This window comes from Microtus oregoni, unplaced genomic scaffold, assembly GCF_018167655.1.
Source record: "Microtus oregoni isolate MIOR12 unplaced genomic scaffold, Mior012 000134F_ref0000037, whole genome shotgun sequence".
NCBI lineage: Eukaryota > Metazoa > Chordata > Mammalia > Rodentia > Cricetidae > Microtus > Microtus oregoni.
In genome coordinates, this window is record NW_024544778.1 from 483,577 (window position 1) to 505,930 (window position 22,354).

At 46.5% G+C, this 22,354-nt stretch overlaps 1 protein-coding gene across 1 annotated transcript in view; it reads right to left on the reverse strand.

Moving 5' to 3' along the window:
* Positions 1-22,354, reverse strand: part of LOC121444636 (nuclear protein localization protein 4 homolog) — a 48,388-nt gene that overhangs the window by 20,365 nt on the left and 5,669 nt on the right. The window contains exons 3-11 of the mRNA XM_041646525.1: positions 20,094-20,206; positions 14,823-14,999; positions 11,872-11,920; positions 11,081-11,175; positions 8,936-9,059; positions 6,707-6,886; positions 5,075-5,161; positions 3,210-3,281; positions 2,395-2,521 (exon numbers count right to left, since the gene is read on the reverse strand). Coding sequence (XP_041502459.1) covers positions 2,395-2,521; positions 3,210-3,281; positions 5,075-5,161; positions 6,707-6,886; positions 8,936-9,059; positions 11,081-11,175; positions 11,872-11,920; positions 14,823-14,999; positions 20,094-20,206 — 1,024 coding nt within the window. The remainder of the gene's footprint in view (positions 1-2,394; positions 2,522-3,209; positions 3,282-5,074; positions 5,162-6,706; positions 6,887-8,935; positions 9,060-11,080; positions 11,176-11,871; positions 11,921-14,822; positions 15,000-20,093; positions 20,207-22,354) is intronic.

Here is a 22,354-nt window from a genome sequence, read left to right on the forward strand (position 1 = left end):
GGTCCATGCCATCCGGACAGGTGGTCAGGATATGCAAACATACTTCTGCTCCTTCTTTTCACCTGGGGAGGGGCGGTCTTCAGGATACATGATCTGGAGCATCTCTGCTACCTAGACTACAGAATGTTATGACTACATGTCTCAGAGTGATAATGTGATTGACTGTGTGAGCTATCCTTTGTATCATGTTAATAAAGTCTTTTGTTACTCCCCCCCACACCCTTTATGTTGGGTATAAAAGCTGTGGAAAAATAAATGTGGGCGAATTTCATGATTTCAGTCACTGGAATGCCCTCCCAATACTATGTTTTCTGTCTTACTATTTTTAGGCATCTTCATATTTGCTATATTTCTAAAATTCCCATGCCCCTACCCTAGTAATAAGTGTTTTTGTTGAGGCCGGTCCTTGACAACCAACTCCCAGGATGTAGCTCCCAGCATCCTCTCCGACAAGGAGATGGGACTGCAGCAGGTATTTCTCAGTACCTCTCCAGGGTCCCTACTTGTTGTTGGCCAAAGACCCTAACACGGGGAAAGAGTACACTTCCCTTTGAGTTAAGAAGCCGTGATGGCTCAGGCCCTGGACAAGGTCTGCAGCCCTGCGCAGCTCTTCTTCAGTCAATGCCCCATCTGGAGGATGACATCAGAAAAGCAGGCTGAGCACAGACCTTCTACAGATAAGGCCAGTCATTACATCATCACTGCACAGCTCCAGGTCCCTTAAGAGAAGGTCATAGATGATCTGATTCCCAAACTCTCAACAAGTAATGTGACTCAGTAACTGAAAGTAACCAGTCTCCAAGATGTAAGCTACTTAACAATCTAAAAATGTGCCAGTTCCTTTGGCCCATGGGACCAATTCCCCATAGAGACAGTAATTTAAGAAGATGAATTACTATGGACGCCCACAGGCGCCCAGAACAGCCATTCTCAGTGATAGTGGCAGTGCTGGATGGATTCTCTGAAGGTGTTTCTGGCTGTCTCAATGCAGGGCACTGCTCGCTTCTGTGGGATGTTGAAATTGCTAGGCATCCTACCAGATACAGAGGTTTCACAAACAGTAAGGACTAACCCATGTCTCCGCCCCTACACGTTCATGTAGGCAACCCCTATGTTGCTTTACAAACCACTAAGAAAACATACGCACACAACTGCAATACCTACTGAGGGGCACACGGCTCAGCTTGAGCAAGATAAAGCATGAAGCATCTCAGGAGGCCATCCATCCCCCTGGCGATCAGGATGGAGCTACGGCGGATCTCTTGCTCAGCCTTGTGTGTATCCAGACCATACAGCACCCTCACACCTGCCATTCTTGTTAGCGCCCTCTGCCTTACCAACCCACAAGAAAGGACTTTCTGGTGTTCTTAATCCTAGCCAACACCTCCACTCACTCCCTTCAGCACTCAACTATAGCAACAATTTAGAAAACTATGTCACCAGCCCATATGTGCGGTAATTAACATGCCTCTGTATCGACATAACAGCAAAGCCGCCACCGTATCTCACTCAGGAGTTCACTCAAAAACAAAAAATCTACACAGGCCATAGGAAAGACAAGCTTGCTAGCATTTAGTAAAGCTTAAAAATCCTGGCAAGGTGACAGTCTCTTCAACCAGTAATCTAAAGGCAGCAGAGACCCGATCTAGGTCCCTGTGCTCAGGCAGTGTGAACTGGTAGGGGCATTCTAAGAAACAGCAGTCTGAACGAGGCCCCTGAATGCAGGCTGTGTGAACTGGGAAGGACACTGTAAGAACCAGAAAGTAGGTCACCTAGACAAGAGGACTGCTGGTTCCTCAGGGAAATGAGACCTTCACAGTCAGAATCCGTGCTTACTTTAAAATCTAGCTAAGTGGATCACATGCTTACAGTTTGGTTCTCAATTTCCAAATCCCTAAACCTTTCAATTCTATGGCCCTATGCCTGACTTTTCTGTAGGGATATAATCAAAGGTCTGGTACATGTTTGTATAGATTACAACCTATTATATAGTTATAATGTGTAAGACATGTATTATTTAACACTTGTGGAAATTGTTATAATGGCAGCCCCATTCACAATATCAAGTGCAGTGAGTCAGGACAGCAGAAGTCTCCTCTGGCACAGTCACTTCTAGCTGCTGAAAAGGGGCACACATCCAAAAGCAAGAGTTACCCTAGACTTGTGATGAGAACATTAGACCTGAAGATAGCCGTGGAGAAGTTCTGACTTGGCCCCCGTCTCATGGATGACGCTAACTCAGAATTTTTATTGTAAAACAAAAGGAGGAATCTATGCTCCCAAAGGTTCACTAAGAAGCTGATTATAACCAAGTTAAGGATGAAAAGCTGCTGCAAAGAAGAACAAACATTAGTGGGCAGTAGTACCTATGGCATTACTCTGTCCCATTTATACCTGTGGCCACTGCAGTAACAAACTTGGATCCAAAATGCCCATCAGGAGAGAGCCGGCAAATGTTGGGGTGCTTGTTTTGAAAGTCTCCTGCAGTGATGCATTCTTCTGAACTCAGGAAATAGGTGTCCTAAGCCAAGAGAGGCGGCATATCAAATTCACAGCATGTGTCAAAACAAGCTTCCATTTCTTCTGCAGAAAATACTGAGAGCTGGGCCAGCAAGATAAAAGCAGGTAAAGATGCTTGCTAACACGACTGACTGACCTGAGTTCGATCCCAAGGCCCCCACGGTGAAAGGAGAGAAACAACTACAAGCTGTCCCCTGACTTCATGACACATGTGTGCACACAGGCACAATAAATCAATCACGTTAAAATTAAATAAAAAAAATAAGAGCGCTTCTAATGCCAGCACTTGGGAAGCAAAGGGAGGTCGTGAACCTCTTGAGTTTGAGGCCAGCTTAGTCTATACAGTGAGTTGCAGGCTAGCCAATGCTACATACTGAGATCGTTGTCTTAAAAAAAATAAAGAGCTAAGCTACAGCATCTCAAAAATACCTGAGGCAAAACACTGAGACAAACAGCTGTGATTCCCAGCCATTGGGGACTCATATTAAAAAGCCTGGGGTAACCCACTCCCACAAAGCTGCAAGGGCAGGTGAGTGGGATCTGCTCTGTGGAGCAGAATCAACAGGCTGAGCCTCAACTAGGAAGAGTGTCTTCAAAGTTACTGGCAAGCTGTGCAGAGACGGAAAGATCCAAGTCAGCTCTACCTTAATGAGGTCTTGGGCCAAGCAACATTCCTGTCTCCATCTCACCTTATTCCGACTGTATCGGACTGTACCCTTTCGGGTATCTTCTGAGACAAGGTCCGTGAATATCCATCCAACCTTAATGGAAAAGGAAAGCATCTTTTGAGTATCTCCATACAACAGACGGCTTCTGTCCAGGGAGCATAAAAGCAGTGCCCTTCAGACAACCCTTCTGGCTCCTGAGCCAGGTAAAGCTGAGAGCACAGTTCCTTGACTCTGCTGCCAGGGAGAAACTGGCACCTTCCTCTGGTGCTGCCATGGCAAACATTCATCCATTGCAAACAGGCTCTGCTCAGGACCACTCAAGCCCACACTTTGTTAGAAGTCAGAACATCTTGTGACTGAGACTGAGACCAACAGGATGCACCAAGAAGGAGTTTAAGCTCCGAAAAGGAAGACAGACAAGAAGCAAGCAGCAAGGTGTCCTGGGGTAGGTCCTGAACGAGGAAGAAACAGACTCTGTGGAGAGAGTCACCTAGGATGAAAGGAATACCACAACAGAGAGAGGGCTGAGGGCACAAGGCCTAAAGCTGCATCACTGGGGCCAATCCTAGAACCCAGGTACTATGCAGCCTCAATGCCCCACTGAAACACTGTCTGCATGCTCTATCACCTAGGCCGCCCTTGGCCTCCAGAGTCAGAAGGCACTGAGAGCTGAGAGCCTGTCAGACTGGAGCCAGAGGACAAGCAAAGCATCCACCTGCATCCTTGGGAAAACCGACAGATGGCCACCACCCTCTCCAGCAGACTGGTACCCTATGGATCACTGCTGTTTTAACAGTGCTCAGATGAGCACAAACCAAAAAGGATGGTGCCAGAGAAAGCAAGTCCTGAGGTCCATTTAATGAGCACAGTCCAAAACAGGCTAAGGCAAGAGCGAGCCGAGGGACTTGGATTTTGATAGTAACTTAAGTAGCTTCAGACTTTTTATTATGTTGTTATGAAACACAAGTGTGGCCCAGTTTCTCTCCAGAATTTGCACCACACCACGACCTGACAATGAGGTGCTGACTCAGGAGGGAAAACTCTGGTGTGACTCCCTCAGTCACGTGCCTAGGTTTCCTGCCCTCTCAGAGAGGTAAGACGAACCAATACACATAGCTCATTCCTCCCTGTCCAAGTAAAGGGCAACACTTGCACGACTACTAATACTGAACTGGACTTCCACAGGGTGAGTCTGTAAATACTAACAAGCCAGGGATGGTAGCATACATCTATAATCTTCACAGTGGGAGTCTGAGGCAGGGGGGAGGATTTAAGTTTGAGATCAGTGCAAGCTACAAAACAAGAATGTGTCTTAAAAACAAAAAGCATAACCTTATCCCTAGACCCTCATCAAGGCATGGACTGGAAGGACTCTTTCCTCCTATCTACCAACTGACGCAGGACCCATGAAAACTTCGGGTTTGGGGACCTACATTAGACACAGGAGATCAACGCTGATGCAGGAAGGGTACCAGGAACCTAGGACAGAAAGTGAAGCAAGCCACATGAGCAGTGAGTACACCTACAGTGTACAATGTGGTAACTGTCCTCGGGTACGGTGACTACCTTTTATGTGGGCTCATAGTTAAGAGTCTTGCTCTAGGCAGCAGGCCCTCAGCCAGCAGAGCTGGGGAGAGGGGAGTCAGGACTCACACACACGCGCCATAAAGCTCACCTTTGTGTGCCAGAGAATGCTCACCTCACTCTACGCCAGAACCATCAAAGCAATTTGCACTAATGAACACAAACGAGGGTTCAAAGGGTTTAGCCTACATTGTCAGCTAGCGGTTTGGTCCCACACCAGACTAAGCCATTCCACCTGTGGATTCCCCCCAGCATGGAGCCCAGGTTTCCCCAAGGTCGCCTGGCTGGCAGAGGCCTCATACCTTCCTCAGGCCAAGTTTGGCAGCAATCTCATCAACCACCTCAGCTTTCGGATCTTCTAGAAGCTCCAGGCTGTTCTGTGTACCAATCTATGAGGCAGCATAGTTAGAAAACAGAAGACAGAATTGATGGGCGGTGCCTCTACAACTTCCGCCTCCACCCACCAGCTCCCCCCTGCTGAAGATCTGCAGCTACAAACATAGATGGGCCCTAAGGAAGGCTGGTCTGCTATGTGCCTACAGGAAACCTTCACTTGGGGAATGGAGCTGCTTTCAGAACTCCCGTGGACAGGTAATTCTGTTCTACACAGCCTGGCTGGAAGGCAGACTGCCACAGCAAGGTGGCAGACATCCCAGAACCGCTTCGGTGCACTGTCCCTCTGACTCAGTGTCTTGGCTACAGAACCAAGAAAATAAACGTACACCCCAAATTGGGATACCCAGCTACTCAGCTGGAGCATCTGATGGGCTCTGGCTGTGGCTGGAGCATGTGTCACCTAGACGGATGGCTCAACAAGCCGAGAGCTGCCAAGTCTGATGGCCTGGTGGGGAGAGAAAACTAACTCCCAAAGTTGTCTTCTGACCTCCACTGTGTATACACAAAATAAACCTAAGAAACTTAGAGGAAATCAGGTGCTGGTGGCCCACACCTTTAATCTCAGCACTCAGGAGGCAGAGGCAAGAAGAATTTGAGTTCCAGGCCATCCTGGTCTACAGAGTAAATTCCAAGACAGCCAGAGCTACACATAGAAGCGCTGTTTGGAAACAAAAACAAGAATTAGAGGAAGAGAATTTTTAAGCGGTAACAGATGTCATTTCCTGAAAGGAACAGAGCTTACCAAGCCCAGGGCAGGAGTATCACTCTAAACCAGAACCTTATGGCTATGTTACAGGGACCTAGAAGGCAAAGGGGCAGCCAGGCGGTGGTGGCACACACCCTTAGCCCCAGAACTCAGGAGGGAGAGGCAGGCAGATCTCTGTGATTTTGACTTGCTGTGCAGCTTAGGATGAGCTTACAGTTCTGATCCTCCTGCCTTCATCTCTAATGTCGGGGTTACAGGCATGTGCCACCAAACACAGATTATAAAGTGTGGGACGGACCTGGGACTTGGGACTGCGAGGCAAGTCTACCTAACGAGCTATGTGAAATAAGGCTGTGGTCTTTTTGTTTGTTTCATTTGTTTTTGTTTTTCAAGACAGAGTTTCTCTGTAGCTTTGGAGTCTGTCCTTGGACTCGCTCTGTACTCTGCCTCCCGAATGCTGGGATTAAAAGTGTGTGTCACCACCTAGCAAGGCTGTGATCTTATTCTTTTTTTTTTTTAAGTTTTTCGAGACAGGGTTTCTCTGTGGTTTTGGTGCCTGTCCTGGAACTAGCTCTTGTAGACCAGGCTGGTCTCGAACTCACAAAGATCCGCCTGCCTCTGCCTCCCGAGTGCTGGGATTAAAGGCGTGCGCCACCACCGCCCGGCTGTGATCTTATTCTTCAATAATTTCATGTGCATGTATGTATAATGTGTGCATGCCCCAGAGTGTACAGCAAGAGATAGCAAAAACAAGGAAGAGGATCTGGAAGGCACTTCAGCACCTCGGAAACAACCCGCCCCGTCACGCACAGCCGGTCCTGCACCCATGTACCTGAGGCGGCTCATAAATCGCAGCCACTTCAGCCCTGATGCCAAGGGGAATGTCCTTGTGCTCTGTGTACCGTCCATATAAATACCCGAAATGCTGATTGCCTGTCTTTCTCCAGAAGTCAAGGAAGCGGTCGGCCACAGTGTGGTTCTCAAACATGATGTTGTCCACATGTCTGTATTTCTGCAGAATTAACAAACGCGGGCTTAAGTGAAACATTCTACCAGAAACAATATGATTTTTTTCAAGAAAAAAAAAAAAACTAGTGAAAATGTTAGTTTTTGTTTGTTTATTTATTTATTGTTTGTTTGTTTTTGTTTTTTTTTTTTTTAGTTTTTCGAGACAGGGTTTCTCTGTGGCTTTGGAGCCAGTCCTGGAACTAGCTCTGTAGACCAGGCTGGTCTCGAACTCACAGAGATCCATCTGCCTCTGCCTCCCGAGTGCTGGGATTAAAGGCGTGTGCCACCATCGCCCCGCTGTTTTTTTTTTTTTTAAGATTTAGTTTTGTGGACTGGAGAGATGGCTCAGAGGTTAAGAGCACTGCCTGCTCTTCCAAAGGTCCTGAGTTCAATTCCCAGCAACCACATGATGGCTCACAACCATCTGTACTGAGGTCTGGTGCCCTCTTCTGGCCTTCAGGCATACACGCAGACAGAATATTGCATTCATAATAAACAAATAAATAAAAAGATTGTTTTGTTTTTTATGTATTTGGGTGTTTTGCTTATATGCATGTCTATGTGCCACCCGCATGCATGGTGTCCTTGTAGGTCTGGGACTGTAGTTACAGATGTGAGATATCATGTGTGTGCTAGGAACAATCCTGGGACTTCTGCAAGAGCAGTAAGTGTTCTAAATCTCTAAGCCATAGCCCAAGACACGTTTGTTTTCATTTCAGCTTTGACCCAGCTTTATTTAGTTCTTTCAACAAGGTAAACAGGCTTGAAATGTAGCTCAAGGATGTGGTCGGGGTAGATCATTGACTTGCCTAGCATGTGCACTGGGGTTTAAGACCCTGCAAACAACAGACAAATCCCAAATCTAAGAGCCTACTCTGACTAGACACAGTGAGTCTGAGGCCAATGTGGACTAAAGGAAACAGTTGGAGACTGCTTCTAAAACATGGGAAGGAAGGGAAAGAGGGAGGGAGGAGAGAGGGAGGGAGGAAAGAGGGAGGGAGGAGAGAGAGAGAGAGAGAGAGAGAAGGGAAGAGAAGAGAAGGAAAGTGAAGGGAAGGGAAAAGAAAGAAGGGAAGGGAGGGCAGGTAGGCAAACTGCTTTGTTCTTTAGAGATCAGGGGAACAGGGGAAGGAGGATTTTATCAACCAACAGCCTGAGCAGATCTCTGAAGCTGTACTGCCACCTCCCATGTAACACGTTTTTAAAGGCAAAGTCACAACCGCTGAGCGTCTGAAAATCTCCAAGAAAAATCCCACGTCCCAAAATAAACAACAAAATAACTAAAATAAATTTAAAATGAGGAAGGGCCTGAAGAGATGGCTCAGTGCTTCAGAGCACCAGCTTCTCCATCAGAGGACCAGAGTTCTCTTCACAGTGCTCAGTTACTTGTAACTACCCATAAATCCAGTTCCTCTTCTGGCCGCATGCACACACAATACGTACATACATGCAGGCAAATATATATAAAATAAAAATAATAAATATTTTTAAATGCCTTTTAAAGAAAAATCCCTTCTCTGCACAAGCTAACCAAATGGAATCAAAACTCTAAACCCCACACCTGCAAGCACTAGAAACTTATCTTTCATTTATGGCTGCCACAGAAAGGCAGATCTAAAAACACCAGAGGAGCTAGAGAGATGACTCAGCGGTTAAAAGCACTTGCTGCCCAGGGGATCCAAGTTCAGTTCCTAGCAACCACGTCAGGAGGCTTAAGACTCCCTGTAACTTTAATTCCAGGGGATCTAATATCCTCTTCCACCCCATTCAGGTACCGGCACACACCTTACACAGACACACAAAGCACATGCAACTAATGCCAGGTGTGGTAGCACACACCTTTAATCCCAGCACTTGGGAGGAAGAGGCAGGTAGATCTCTGAGTTCCAGGACAGCCACTGCTACGCAGAGAAACCCTGTCTCAAAAACAAACAAGCAAAAAAAAAAAACCACAACAGAACAAAAAAACATATAATTAAAAATATAAATGGACGGAGGGACGGAACACACAAAGGAAGTGTCCACTTGTCACCAACACTACGGGCAGCCTCACCTGTCTGTTCAGCGTGATGGCACTAGGCTGGCATTTGGTGCAGATACCATTGGGCCATGGGAGGTGTCCCTCACAACCTGACTTAATCTTGCAGCTGATGTTCTCCAGGGCAACAAACTTCCCCCTGAGGGAGAAGACAAGAGACCGAGTTACACATGACAACAGTGGGTTCCAAGGCAGAGACTAGAAGGTTCTGTGAGACGCTTCCACCACCAGACAGTGAGAATACTGCTGAATCCCTGTCATCTACCTTCTGCAGCTCATCAGTGAGGAAATAGTGGACCTACCTACCACGGACCTAGGGGATTTCTGCTAAGTGATGTTGGTTTTCTCAATCACAGAATGCTCCATTAATTTCACTTTGTTGCTTTATACAAGTTGTTTATTACATTATATATATTTAGTGTGTGTGTGCATTCATGTGGAGGTCAGGTCACTTGCAACTGTTAGTTCTCTCCTTCCACCATGTGGGGCCTGGTCAGGGATGGAATTTAGAACCTAGGCCAGGCTTGGCAGGAAGTTCCTTTACCTTGTCATATCTCACCAATCTCCATTTTCTCCCCCAGCTTTATTAAGACATAACGGACCCAAAAAAATTATACATATTTAAATTGTAAAATGTGACATCTGTTTCATAAATAAAAATTGCACCCAGGCAGTGGTGGTGCACAGCTTTAATCCCAGCACTCAGGAGGCAGAGGCAGGAGGATCTCTGTGAGTTCAAGATCAGCCTGGTCTACAAGAGCTAGTTCCAGGACAGGCTCCAAAGCTACAAAGAAACCCTGTCTCGAAAAATCAAAAGAAAGAAGGGGGGGGAGGGGGGACGTGGTTACCTCACCTGGTACTAAATGCTTTCTCACAAGCCCAGGATGAACCAGCATCTGAGCACAAAAGGTAAAACCTCTGCTCCTAAGCTGTACAAAGCAGCCGTGTCCCCACACGAGTCCTTCCTTGACCCAGACTGCTTCAAAGACCAGAGAACCCACAGCTCCCCTGACAGTCAAGTGTGCAAAAACCAGAGAACCCACAACTCCACACTGACAGTCAAGCATGCATCTTTGGTGATGATTTGCTCCTAGTCTAACCTTTTTTATTTTTTGAAGGTTTTTTGCTTTGTTTTTTAATTTATTTATTTTTATTTTACGTCCACTGGTGTTGGGTCCCCTGGAACTAGAGTTACAGAGAGCTGTGAGCTGCCCTGTGGGAGGTGGAAATTGAACCCAGGTCCCCTGGAAGAGCAGCCAGTGCTCTAACTGCTGAGCCATCTCTCCATTCCCAGTCTAACATTTTAAACAGTCATCCCAGCACTCAAGAGGCAGGAGGATTTCTGAGTTTGGAGACATCCTGGTCTACAGAGTTAAGTTCTAAGACAGCCAGGGCTACAGAGAAACTCTAGCTCAAAAAAAACCAAAATAAATAAAATTAAAAAGTAATTTTGGATGTCAGCACCTTGACTTGGACCCAGTGCCATCTCTTCTTATCAGTGACAGGAAATACAAAGCTACCAGCAGGTCTGTTACTCTCTGGTCAGGTGCACACAAAAGGAGCTACACAGACAAACATTCCACACAGGTTAAAAAGAAAACAAATGCAGCCTGGAGAGACAGTATACATCTGCAATCCCAGCACTCAGGATGCTGAGGCAAGAGGATCTCAAGTTTAAGACTCATAGCAAAGCCTACAGAAAATCAAACAAACACCAGTCTTAGTTCACCTTCCTGGCCACCAGAATTTGGGCAAAGAGGAGGCTGCTTACACCACCCACCGGACCAAGTATGCTAACTGGAGCCCTGTGGTACCAGAATGCAACCCTGAAGTTGTGGCTTCAGCCCCATCCCAGCTGTAAAAGTGAACTTGACTAACAGGAGAGCCCTGGGGAAAGAGCAAGCAGGGCTAAGGTTGGTGAACTGAGATCCTCACGGGGTGGCGCAGAGGTGGTGAGACACGGAGGTTCACCAGGTAACTCCACACCTACCATCAGCTGTGAGTCTGTCTCCTTTCCTGCGCACTGTGGACAGACAATATTCAAGACAACTGCTCTGTGCACTGCCCTCCTTCTCTTCTGCATCCCCACGCCCAGAGACTACACAGAACCATCAGACATGCATCAGAGTCTGGATGCTAGGGCCAGGATAGAGTACTTACTTGTCAGCCCCTCCAGTCAGCTTCCGGATGTAGGCATGGAAGGACATGTGCTTCACAGGAGGCTCCAAGTGGTTCAGATAGTCCTCATCAAATGGCTATCAACAATATACAGGAAATGAGTGGTCATGGGTCTGCCAGGGTACATGAGACTTCAATCTTACTGTGCAGGGGATCAGACAGAGAGGGAGGCAAAGCTAGGTATTCACTGGTTCACGGTCACAATCAAGCTTTTCTCTGCATGAGTTACATTTTCAAAATAAAATGCACTCCTATTAAAAACTACAGCTCTAAGAAAATTTTGTAAGTCACAAAAGGCCTGAGGATACAACTTAGTAGCATAGCACTGAGTCAATCCTCTCTCTCTCTTTCTCTCTCTCTCTCTCTCTCTCTCTCTCTCTCTCACACACACACACACACACACACACACACACACAGAAACAGACAAATAAATCAACAGGAGACATAGGACTCAGACACAGTCAATCAGAGCCATGACAAGCAGGAAGCGAGAGCCCAGCCATGTGTCAGAGAATAATCGTCTAGGACAACCGCACACGCTCTTCATCAGCACACAACGCCTCGGCCACTCAATCCCCTAGAAGGTCACTCCCATAAATAAGTCTCAGATTCTCTGTGCCACTGTACTGCTGGGAATACAAGGCCTAAAGACGATAAATAGAAAAATTCTTTTAAGAGCCACAACACCCAAGTTTAGGGACTAGAAAGTGCTGAGCCAGCTCTTTCAGCAGCCAACCACACTGCCCAGCCAAAAGCTCCCTGTACAGACTTACCTCCAGTGGGACACAATGCACACACTTCCCCAAGGGGCCATGGCGACATCTGGAGCGTGCACAGGGTAAAAAAAGGCACAGGGACACAAAGGTTATTTTCTGTTGCTACTTCCCAATATTTTTTTTTAAATATTTATTTATTTATTATGTATACAATATTCTGTCTGTGTGTATGGCTGCAGGCCAGAAGAGGGCACCAGACCTCATTACAGATGGTTGTGAGCCACCATGTGGTTGCTGGGAATTGAACTCAGGACCTTTGGAAGAACAGGCAATGCTCTTAACCTCTGAGCCATCTCTCCAGCCCAACTTCCCAATATTTTTGATATTTAAAACGTATATCACACTTTGGTAAGTGCTTCCCTACAAATACAGATGTTTCCATTGCATTATCTATTATTTATTCTGATATGTATCAGAAGAAAACTACAGGAGGCATCAAGAAGACTCAAAGTGGGGCTGGAGAAATGGCTCAGCAGTTAAGAGCACTGCCTGTTCTTCCAAAGGTCCTGAGTTCAATTCCCAGTAACCACATGGTGGCTCACAACCATCTGTAATGAGGTCTGGTGCCCTCTTCTGACCTGCAGGCATACAAGCAGACAGAATATTGTATACATAATAAATAAATAAATATTTAAAAAAAAAAAAGAAGACTCAAAGCAAGTTCAAGGCCAGTCTGGCTGACAGGGCTACACAGAGAGGACCTGTCTCAAAAGAGGATGGGAAAGGGGTAGAGAAGAAAGGAAGAATGGTGTGGGGAGGAGAAGAAATGGAAAGGGGAGGGGAAATGAAGGAAAAGGAAAGTGAAAAACCTGACCATAACCACTGCTGCTTAACATGACACTAACTAAAAATAGAGTGCTCCCCAAACACACAAGGTGATGCTCCATCTCCAACATGGAAAATAAAATGTCTTAAGTCACATTAAATAAAAATGTTAAGGAAAAGCTGGGCAGTAGTGGTGCATACCTTTAATCCCAGCACTTGAGAAGTAGGGGTAGGTGGATCTCTAAATTCGAGGCCAGCCTGATCTACAGAGTGAGTTACAGGACAGCCAGGGATACACAAAAAAATCCTGCACCCCCGAACCCACAAAAAAAGCCAATACTGAATGAAAAGGGTAGAAGCCCTGATAGTGCTGCACAAGCAGCCCTAGGTCTGAAATGTGCACATCATGCACACCCAGGAAACACAAGGACGCCAAGGATCTGGGTGCGGGACATCCCAGGCCCCTGGGAAGCGAGATGCTCAGTTATGAGGGCAGCAGTGGGATGGAGAGGAACGTCAAACTGTAGTCCTAAGGAACAAAGAGCTAGACTAGCTAGGCATTGGTGGCACAACCAAGAGAGGCTTAATGGAGTGGTGAGTGTCTTGCCTAACCCTGGCGTGATGTGGCACAACTTTAATCCCAACACTCAGGCAAGCAGATCCTGGGAGCTCGAGGCCAGCCTGGTCTACACAGCAAGTTCTAAGACAGCCAGGGTTCACAAAGAAACCCATCATGGGGGAAAAAAAGAAAGGGAAAAGAGAAGAGGTGGACTCTGTGCTTCTTTATAGTAAGAAAAGAGGTGGACACTGTGTTTCCTCTATATTAAGAGAAGAGGTGGACTCTGGACTTCTCTATAGTAAGAAAAGAGGTGGACACTGTGCTCCTCCATAGTAAGAGGCCGGTTCATTTCTTTTTCTTTTTTTGGTTTTTCGAGACAGGGTTTCTCTGTAGCTTTGGTGCCTGTCCCAGAACTAGCTCTTGTAGACCAGGCTGGCCTCGAACTCACAGAGATCCACCTGCCTCTGCCTCCTGAGTGCTGGGATTAAAGGCGTGTGCCACCACTGCCCGGCTAGGCCAGCTCATTTCTGAAGAGCAAAATTAACACATGGGAGCAGGTGTTCTAAAAATAGCTATTGGAGACATGAAAGCCCAGACCATGGTGAGTTCCTGGGGAGAAACACAAAGGAAAGGCAGCATCTGTGCCTAGTCCACCTTACACACAAGTTGCTGAAGTAGCACTTGGATTTCCAGGGTTCCAGTGTCAGTCCCTGACCACATTTACAGAGTGGCACCCACTGCAGAGACCCACAGCTCCACTCCCGTACATTCACATTGCTGGGAGCCAATCCTCATGTTTCCGGCTGGTGTCCCTGTTTTCCTGTGTGCATGTGCAGTATGCCCGGTGCTCAGAGCCCAGACAGCTGTAAGCTGCCAGGTAGACGCTGAGAATCAAACTGCTAAGCCAGCTCTCCAGTCCCTAACTGGTTTTTGTAAAAAGAATTACGGAAAAGTCTAAAATGAAGGAATGTACAACGCACTACATTCCACATAACTGGAGGGCACACACTGGCACCTAGTGCCCAGGCCGTCCTACTGATGGCCATGTTCCTGCTCCTGAGAAGTCAGAGCCTTAGCCCTTACTGAACCATCCATCCCTTCTGCTACCTCTGTGTGGGAGGGGCCATGTATCTAAAGGCCCAACAGACCCAGCTGTCCCTGGACACCTTTCATTCTTAGTGCTCACATACTCCTAATAGTTTTTGTTTGTCTTTTTGTTTTGTTTTGTTTTTTTTGGGGGGGACAGATTTCTCTGTGTAACCTCCCTGGCTGTCCTGGAACTCACTCTAAAAACGAAGCTGGCCTCAGACTCAGAGATCTGCCTGCCTCTGACTAAATGCTGGCTAAGGTGTGCGCCACTTCCCCCAGGCTTATACTCCTACTAATCACTTTGTGTGGAATCTGTTTTAAAGTTGCCAAGGTAACACGCAGTAAAATAATGTGAAAATAGATGGCCAAACTCAGATCTTTCACCTTACCAGATACTTACTAACATGGAACTTGTTATGACTGGGTCTCGTGAGCTAGCCTGCCCCCAAGGGCTAAGATTACAAAAGCTCTGAAATATTTCCTCTAATGATCCATTAGGCGCCCTCCACAGGCAGGAGCCCTACGGAGCACTTACAGCTGTGGGTCCCGGCTTCTATAAATCTTCCCGTCCTGTTTGCTGAGATATTGATCGATCTCATCTTCAACCACATTAGGAGCACCAAAGGCCTTTAACCCTACTGAGGTCGATGTCTCCATTTCAGTCGAAGGTCCAGCAAGGCTCGAGGGAAACAGGAACAACAAATCGCCATGCCTGTTCAAAGGACAAACATCAAATGCCATTCTTTCCTCCAAAACCAAACCACACAGTTTGGTGTGGATACATGAATCTGATAGCTTCCAAAGACAAATTCTACAGCCTAAAGCCCTACATAGGGAAGCTCCTGATTTTAAGAGAACAGAATCATTTGTTTCTTGGCATTATACACATCAGTGCAGATTCTCTGAAATTTAACTGCTCTTGGGGGCTGGAGGGATGGCTCAGTGGTTAAGAGCATTGCCTGCTCTTCCAAAGGTCCTGAGTTCAATTCCCAGCAACCACATGGTGGCTCACAACCATCTGTGGAGAGGTCTGGTGCCCTCTTCCGGCCTGCAGACATGCACGCAGTCAGAATATTGTATACATAATAAATAAATAAATATTTAAAAAAAAAAGAAGATAATAAAAAAAAAAAAATAAATAAAAAAAAAATAAAAATTTAACTGCTCTTACCAATTTATTTTGAAGGCTGTGAGACATATCTAGTGTATGACTGTACATGTAACACAGCTTGTGCTCACCTGGGCCCTGATGGCAGCCCTTCTGTTCCTTCTAGGTACGGCTTCTTCTCTGCCACTCCTAAGCCCTGTATTCAGCTCTCCATCCATCTATGTAGCTCACATATAAGCACCCGGACACGATGAAGCCATCACTGATTCACAAGCACCCGGACACGGATGAAGCCGTCACAACAACTGACTGAGAAGTTATTTCACATCTTGCTCTTCTCATCTACAGCCTCAAACATCTGCCACAGTCAACTCCACAGGCATAATCCTGAATGTCCTGGTTGGTGGTTTTGGTGGTTTTGTTTTTTTATTTCGTATTTATCTTTTTTAGATCAGTTAGACACAAACTAGAGAACTAGGGACACAATTGAGAAAACGCCTCCATGAAACTGGCCTCTAGGGCCAGGCAGTAGAGCCTCATGCCTTTAATCTTTTTTTTTTTTTAAATATTTATTTATTTATTTTGTATACAATATTCTGTCTGTGTGCATGTCTGCAGGCCAGAAGAGGGCACCAGACCTCTTTACAGATGGTTGTGAGCCACCATATGGTTGCCGGGAATTGAACTCAGGACCTTTGGAAGAGCAGGCAATGCTCTTAACCTCTGAGCCATCTCTCCAGCCCCCTCATGCCTTTAATCTTAACACTTGGGAAGCAGAGGCCAACAGATCTGAGTTCCAGCCCAGCCTGGTCTACAGAGTGAGTTTCAGGGCAGACAGGGCTACATAAAGAAACCCTTTTCTAAAAAGCAAAAACCAAAACAACAACAGCAAAAAAAGGCCTGGTCTATAGGCAAGCCTATAGGACATTTTCTTAATTAGCAATGCATGTGGAAGGGTCCGGCCCATCATTGGTAGTGCCACCCCTAGCCAGGTAGTCCTGGGGTGCTTAAAAAAGTAGGCTGCGCAGGTCAGGTCATTAAGAACAGTGCTCAGAGGTTAAGAGCACTGACTGCTCCTCCAGGGGTCCTGAGTTCAATTCCCAGAAATCACACGGTGGCTCACAACCATCTGTAATGAGGTCTGGTGCCCTCTTTTGGCATTCATGCAGACAGAACACTGTATGCATAGTAATTTTTTTTTAAAGGAATGAGTAATTTCTTCATAGTTTCTGCTTCCATTCCTGCCTTGCCCGCCCCTCAGTGGACTGTGACCCAGGATATGTAAGCCAAATAATCAATCCCCTCCCCGCCACTGCTCTGGTTGTGATGTTTTATCACAGCAATAGAAATCCTAACTAAAATAAAGAAAAAACACATCTCACTATGTAGCCCAGGATGGCCTCAAACTCAGAATCCTCCTGCCTCTACTACTGAGTGCTAAAACTACAGATGTGTGCTACCAGCCTGGCTCACCACTCCCCAGGGAGGTGCTCAGTATGCTAAAGGGCACCCCTGCAGGTTTCTGTCACTGTGAAGAACATACCACCAACAGATGCCAACACTTACTCTGTAGGGCAGATTCCCACAAGTCTCCTTGCTGGGCTCTAACTCGACACTACTTGTGGCACTAAATCGGCTCCGGCCTTTGAAGACAAGATGACAGAACATGTGGCAAACTTTCAGCTGCCATCAACAGAATGCACAAGAAAAAAGCTGGAAGAACAGCTGGCTGGCCCAGTGCTGACCAGCAAAGCAAAAGAAGAGCAGAGTCTGCAAATGCAAACACTGCAGGACTCGTGGCCCTAGCAGCACAGCTGCAGACCTCAAGAGCTACTCTCACCTTCTTATTCCTCCATAATTCATAGGCAATAAAACTGCCAAACTGTAACCAGAAGTTCTGCTTCTAGCAGTGAATTAGATATTCCTAAACACCCTCTAGCTATAAACTACTTGGCTCAGACCCTGGATCAATTTTAACAAATACACTGTAAAAACACTGCTGAGCTCTAAGGTACAAAGTACCCAGGGTTCCAAAAGTCAAGTCAGTAAAAACAGAAGAGGACACAGCCACCGTCCCTTGGCCAAGGCCAGGATCAAGAACTTGATCAAGACTGCGGTGTTCACTGGGCAACAGGAGAGGAAGCCCTGAGCTCCCTGCCCCGTAAGACTGTTAGCCTGAAACTCCCACATAAAACCAAATGATCAGCCAGGCTTGCCAGTGCACACCTGTGACCCCAGCACTGGAAAGGGGAGCGCAAGAGCATTACGATCACAAGGTCATTTTAGTTGCACCTCAAGAACAAGGCCAGCCTGGATTACAAATCCAAAACAAAAACCCCCAGATGACTAAGGGAAGTCTGAAAAACGAAAAGAATCCTGGAGCTCAAATGGAAACCAAGAAGAACGCTAGTCTAGTTGCTAGTCCGCTTCCTTCCACCAGATGCACAGCAGGGAAGTCCCCTCCAGGGCTCAAGCAGAGGCCTGCAAAAGGAGTGGGGCCTGGAGACCAAAACCAGAAAGACACAAGGTCTCAGCTCCACAGCACCCCCTTGTGTTCACACAGCAAATGCCACTAAAATCAACTTGGAACAAAGAGAACCTGTTAGAGGCTATGCTTCCTCACACCTCCCCAATAAAAAACCAAAATTCAAGGGAACTAAATTCCCTCAAACAAGAGTAGACAGAAACAAGTGCTGAGAGAGAGGGAGGGAGAGGGAGAATGAGGGAGAAAGGAAGGTCTAGGACTCAAATGTTGGAATTACAAGACACGAACACAGACTTCAGAGAATTCAACAGAGACCTTCCAAGAAAGAGCTAGGAGCAGCGTGGAACCCTGAAGTGCAGTGTGATAGGGAATCAAACAATGTTTCCGCTAGACCTGTCTATAATCAGCTACTCAGGAGACTGAGAGACAAGGTAAAGTCCAGAACGAGCCTGGGCAACACAGAAAGACTGTCCCAAAATAAAGTTTTAAAATGGGGAGTGGAGGGGCTGGAGAGATAGTTCAGCGGTTAAGAGCATTGTCTGCTCTTCCAAAGGTCCTGAGTTCAATTCCCAGCAACCACATGGTGGCTCACAACCATCTGTAATGAGGTCTGCTGCCCTTTTCTGGTCTTCAGGCATACACACAGACAGAATAATAAATAAATATTTTTTTTTTTTTTAAGAAAATGGGGAGCGAGCCGGGCGGTGGTGGCGCACGCCTTTAATCCCAGCACTTGGGAGGCAGAGGCAGGCGGATCTCTGTGAGTTCGAGACCAGCCTGGTCTACAAGAGCTAGTTCCAGGACAGGCTCCAAAACCACAGAGAAACCCTGTCTTGGGAAAAAAAAAATGGGGAGCGAAGACCTAGGGGCACAGCTCGGAGGGACAGCACTTGCCTGGTGTTTCTGACAGCACTTCCGGCAAGGTGACAGCGGTGTTGAGAAAACAGGTATTGGAAGCAAGAGTGGTACGAGGGTATGCGTCTAGAGTCTGAAATAGGGACTCCAGCTCAGAACAAGACAGTATGAAAGGGGAAAACAGACACGCTGTACTCCTAGGCAAGGGCAACACCCAGAGACCGTGTGTTACCCAATCAGGTTTCAGGGCAAGGAACCCAGAGAGCAGTTGTGAAAGTATTCCACGGGGTAGGAGGGAGGGACAGCTTCCAGCTCAACTCTCCTCAGCCTCCTAGACTGTGTGAGAGACTCAAGCCATATTCTCTTTCCTTAAGTTTTTTTTTTTAAAATAACTTATTTATTTTACTTTTATATGCATTGGAATTTTGCCTATATGTAAGTCTGTGTGAGGGTGTGAGCCACCATGTGGTTGCTGGGAATCGAACCCAGGTCCTTTGGAAGAGCAGTCGGTGCCCTTAACTTCTGACCATCTCCTCAGGCCCTTTTAAAGTCCAAGACCAGGTCACACTGTATAGTTTTAAAGTCCGAGACCAGGTCACACTGTATAGTTTTAAAGTCCGAGACCAGGTCACACTGTATAGTTTTAAAGTCTGAGACCAGGTCACACTATGCCGCTCTGGCTGTCCTTTACTTTCACATACTTTTTAAATATTTCAAATTTTTAAAAGTTTATCTCACCAAGCACCAAGCGGTAGTGACACACACCTTTAATCCCAGCACTCGGGAGAGAGAGAGACAGACAGACGGACGGACGGACGGACCGACCTCCATGAGTTCAAGACCAGCCTGGTCTACAAGAGCTAGTTCCAGGACATGCTCACTAACGCAGGCGCACAGTTTAGAAGAGGCGGAGCATGCTGTAGATCAAAGCCAAACATCTGCGCCTCTGCACACTGCGCACTCAGGTCAGACAGGACCATAAACACGAGATGAGTAGGAGGCCTTTCCCAAAGCCTCACTGACAACTTAAGTAGAAACGGGCCACCCTATCTTGCCTGTCTTCTCAGTAAGCGGGGCTGACGTGGCGTGATCTCTTCCCAAACAGCTGGGCTCTATGTCATCTACCCCGGACAAGTCGTTGACCCTACTTCAGATAACCTTGTCCTAACACCATTCCAGAATCCCAGGGTCAAACCCGCCAACAGTAACTGCTGGTCTAGTACGACTGTTGCACACTGGCCAAGCAACACAGTGGTAACTCACAGGCCATAATTAGAGCAGTGCCCAGAGGTTAAGAGGAAATCCAGACAGCCTCAGCTGGGGCCTTGATCTAGTTCCTCCCACTGCAGGATGCTTACTTGATTTTTAGCAGATGAAGGGATTTGCTGGACGACGCTGTGATCTCTCCAGTCTTGTTCCTATTGATGTAAACCGAGAAGCCGTTGTTTTGGAATCCAAACTCCTTTGCAACCTACAAGCCCCAAACAAAGAAATGGAGTGAAGCATCCCCACGGACCCGCCACAGGCCGCCAGGACCACAGGGGACACTTGGTAAAGTCAGAACGAGCTCATCAGACAGGTCTCTTGTCGCTTCACTCTAAGAAAACCTGTACTTCTCATACCAGGGCCAACTTAGGTAAGAGGTCCACGGGAAACACAGGCCTTGTATAAATAATGTAAGAGCTGAAGCTAAGCCAGGCAGTGGTGGCGCACACCTTCAGTCCCTCTTGGGAGGCAGAGGCGGGCAGATCTCTATGAGTTCGAGACCAACCTGGTCTACAGGGCAAGTTCCAGGACAGCTAGGGTAGTTACACAGAGAAACCCTGTTTCGAAAAGCCAAAAATAAATTTAATTATATTAAAACATGTCAAAAAAACATAAAAAAACATGTTAAAAATGGTCATATAATGCCACCTTGAACACAGACATATCTTGTAAACAAGATGGCCTTACAGCCTGTCTGTATCCAAACTGACTACCTGCCTAGACTGCGTGAACTTGTCACTACCAACAGCCTAACTTTCTACCCCACCAAACACACCAATTAATGAATGACCAAAGAACGGAAAAGTTGGTCGCTGAGCTCTGCTAGTCAAAATGCAATGAGCAGCCAGGGGACTGGGAGTCAGTGTCCTCTGAACAGTGGCAGAAGAGGACCCTTTGGAACAGGACCTGCAGAGAAGCTGACTCAGCAGAGTTAGACCCTGTGAACAGAAAGTAATTTCCAAATAACTTTTTTTTAAATATTTATTTATTATGTATACAATATTCTGTCTGTGTGCATGCCTGCAGGCCAGAAGAGGGCAACCATATGGTGGCTCACAACCATCTGTAATGAGGTCTGGTGCCTTCTTCTGGCCTGCAAGCATACACGCAGACAGAACATTGCATACATAATAAATAAATAAATATTAAAGAGAAAAGAAAATACTTCAAGAATGACACTGTGGCCGGGCAGTGGTGGCGCACGCCTTTAATCCCAGCACTCGGGAGGCAGAGGCAGGCGGATCTCTGTGAGTTCGAGACCAGCCTGGTCTACAAGAGCTAGTTCCAGGACAGGCTCCAAAACCACAGAGAAACCCTGTCTCGAAAAAACCAAAAAAAAAAAAAAAAAAAAAAAAAGAATGACACTGTAAGCTGGGCGGTGGAGGCGCACGCCTTTAATCCCAGCACTCGGAAGGCAGAGGCAGGGGGATCTCTGTGCATTCGAGGCCAGCCTGGTTTACAAGAGCTAGTTCCAGGACAGGAACCAAAAAGCTACAGAGAAACTCTGTCTCGAAAAATCAAAAAAAAAAAAAAAGAATGACACTGTGTTTGGTTATAAAATGTTGCTAATAGCGGGTCTGGAGAGATAGCTCAGTGGTTAAGAGTACTGACTGCTCTTCCAGAGGACCCAGGTTCAATTCCCAGCATCCACATGGCAGCTCACAACTGTCTGTGACTCCAAGATCTCACACCCTCACACATGCATGCAGACAAAACACCAATGCAAACAAAATAAAATTTTTAAAAAATGCTAATAGCAAATAAAATTGATAATTATATTACTTCCACTTATTTATATATCATATTAACAATGATAAAAAAAGAGGGGGGCCACAATTTGCTGGCCTTTGGTACAAAGTGTAAAACAAAAGCTACTGTCCCTGCTTTGCTTAAGACTTCCCATACACCTGAAGTCTGACCCAAGCTCTCTCCATCGCTCCCTATACACACATTCAAAAATATGTGGCTTTAATTCTCTAAAAGAGAACTGGAGAGGGAAGGAGTATCCTGAAGAAATGGTTCAGTGGTTAAGAGCACTGGCTGCTCTTCTGAAGGACCCAGGTTCAATTCCAATCACCCATGTGGCAATTGCAATTCACAACCATCTTTAACTCAATTCCAACTGGATCTGAGCCCCCTCTTCTGGCCTTCACAGCCACCTAATATTGTATATGGTACACATATCCTACTGACAGATCTGTGAACATAAAAATGACAAAATTGCCAGAACAGCCCAGTTATGTCTGCTAAACAGGCGTGCAGGCAAATGTCTACAAACCTGGCAACACATGCAGGACAAACACCCATACACATTAAAAACTTAAAAAAAAAAAAAAGATGGGTGGGGGCAGGG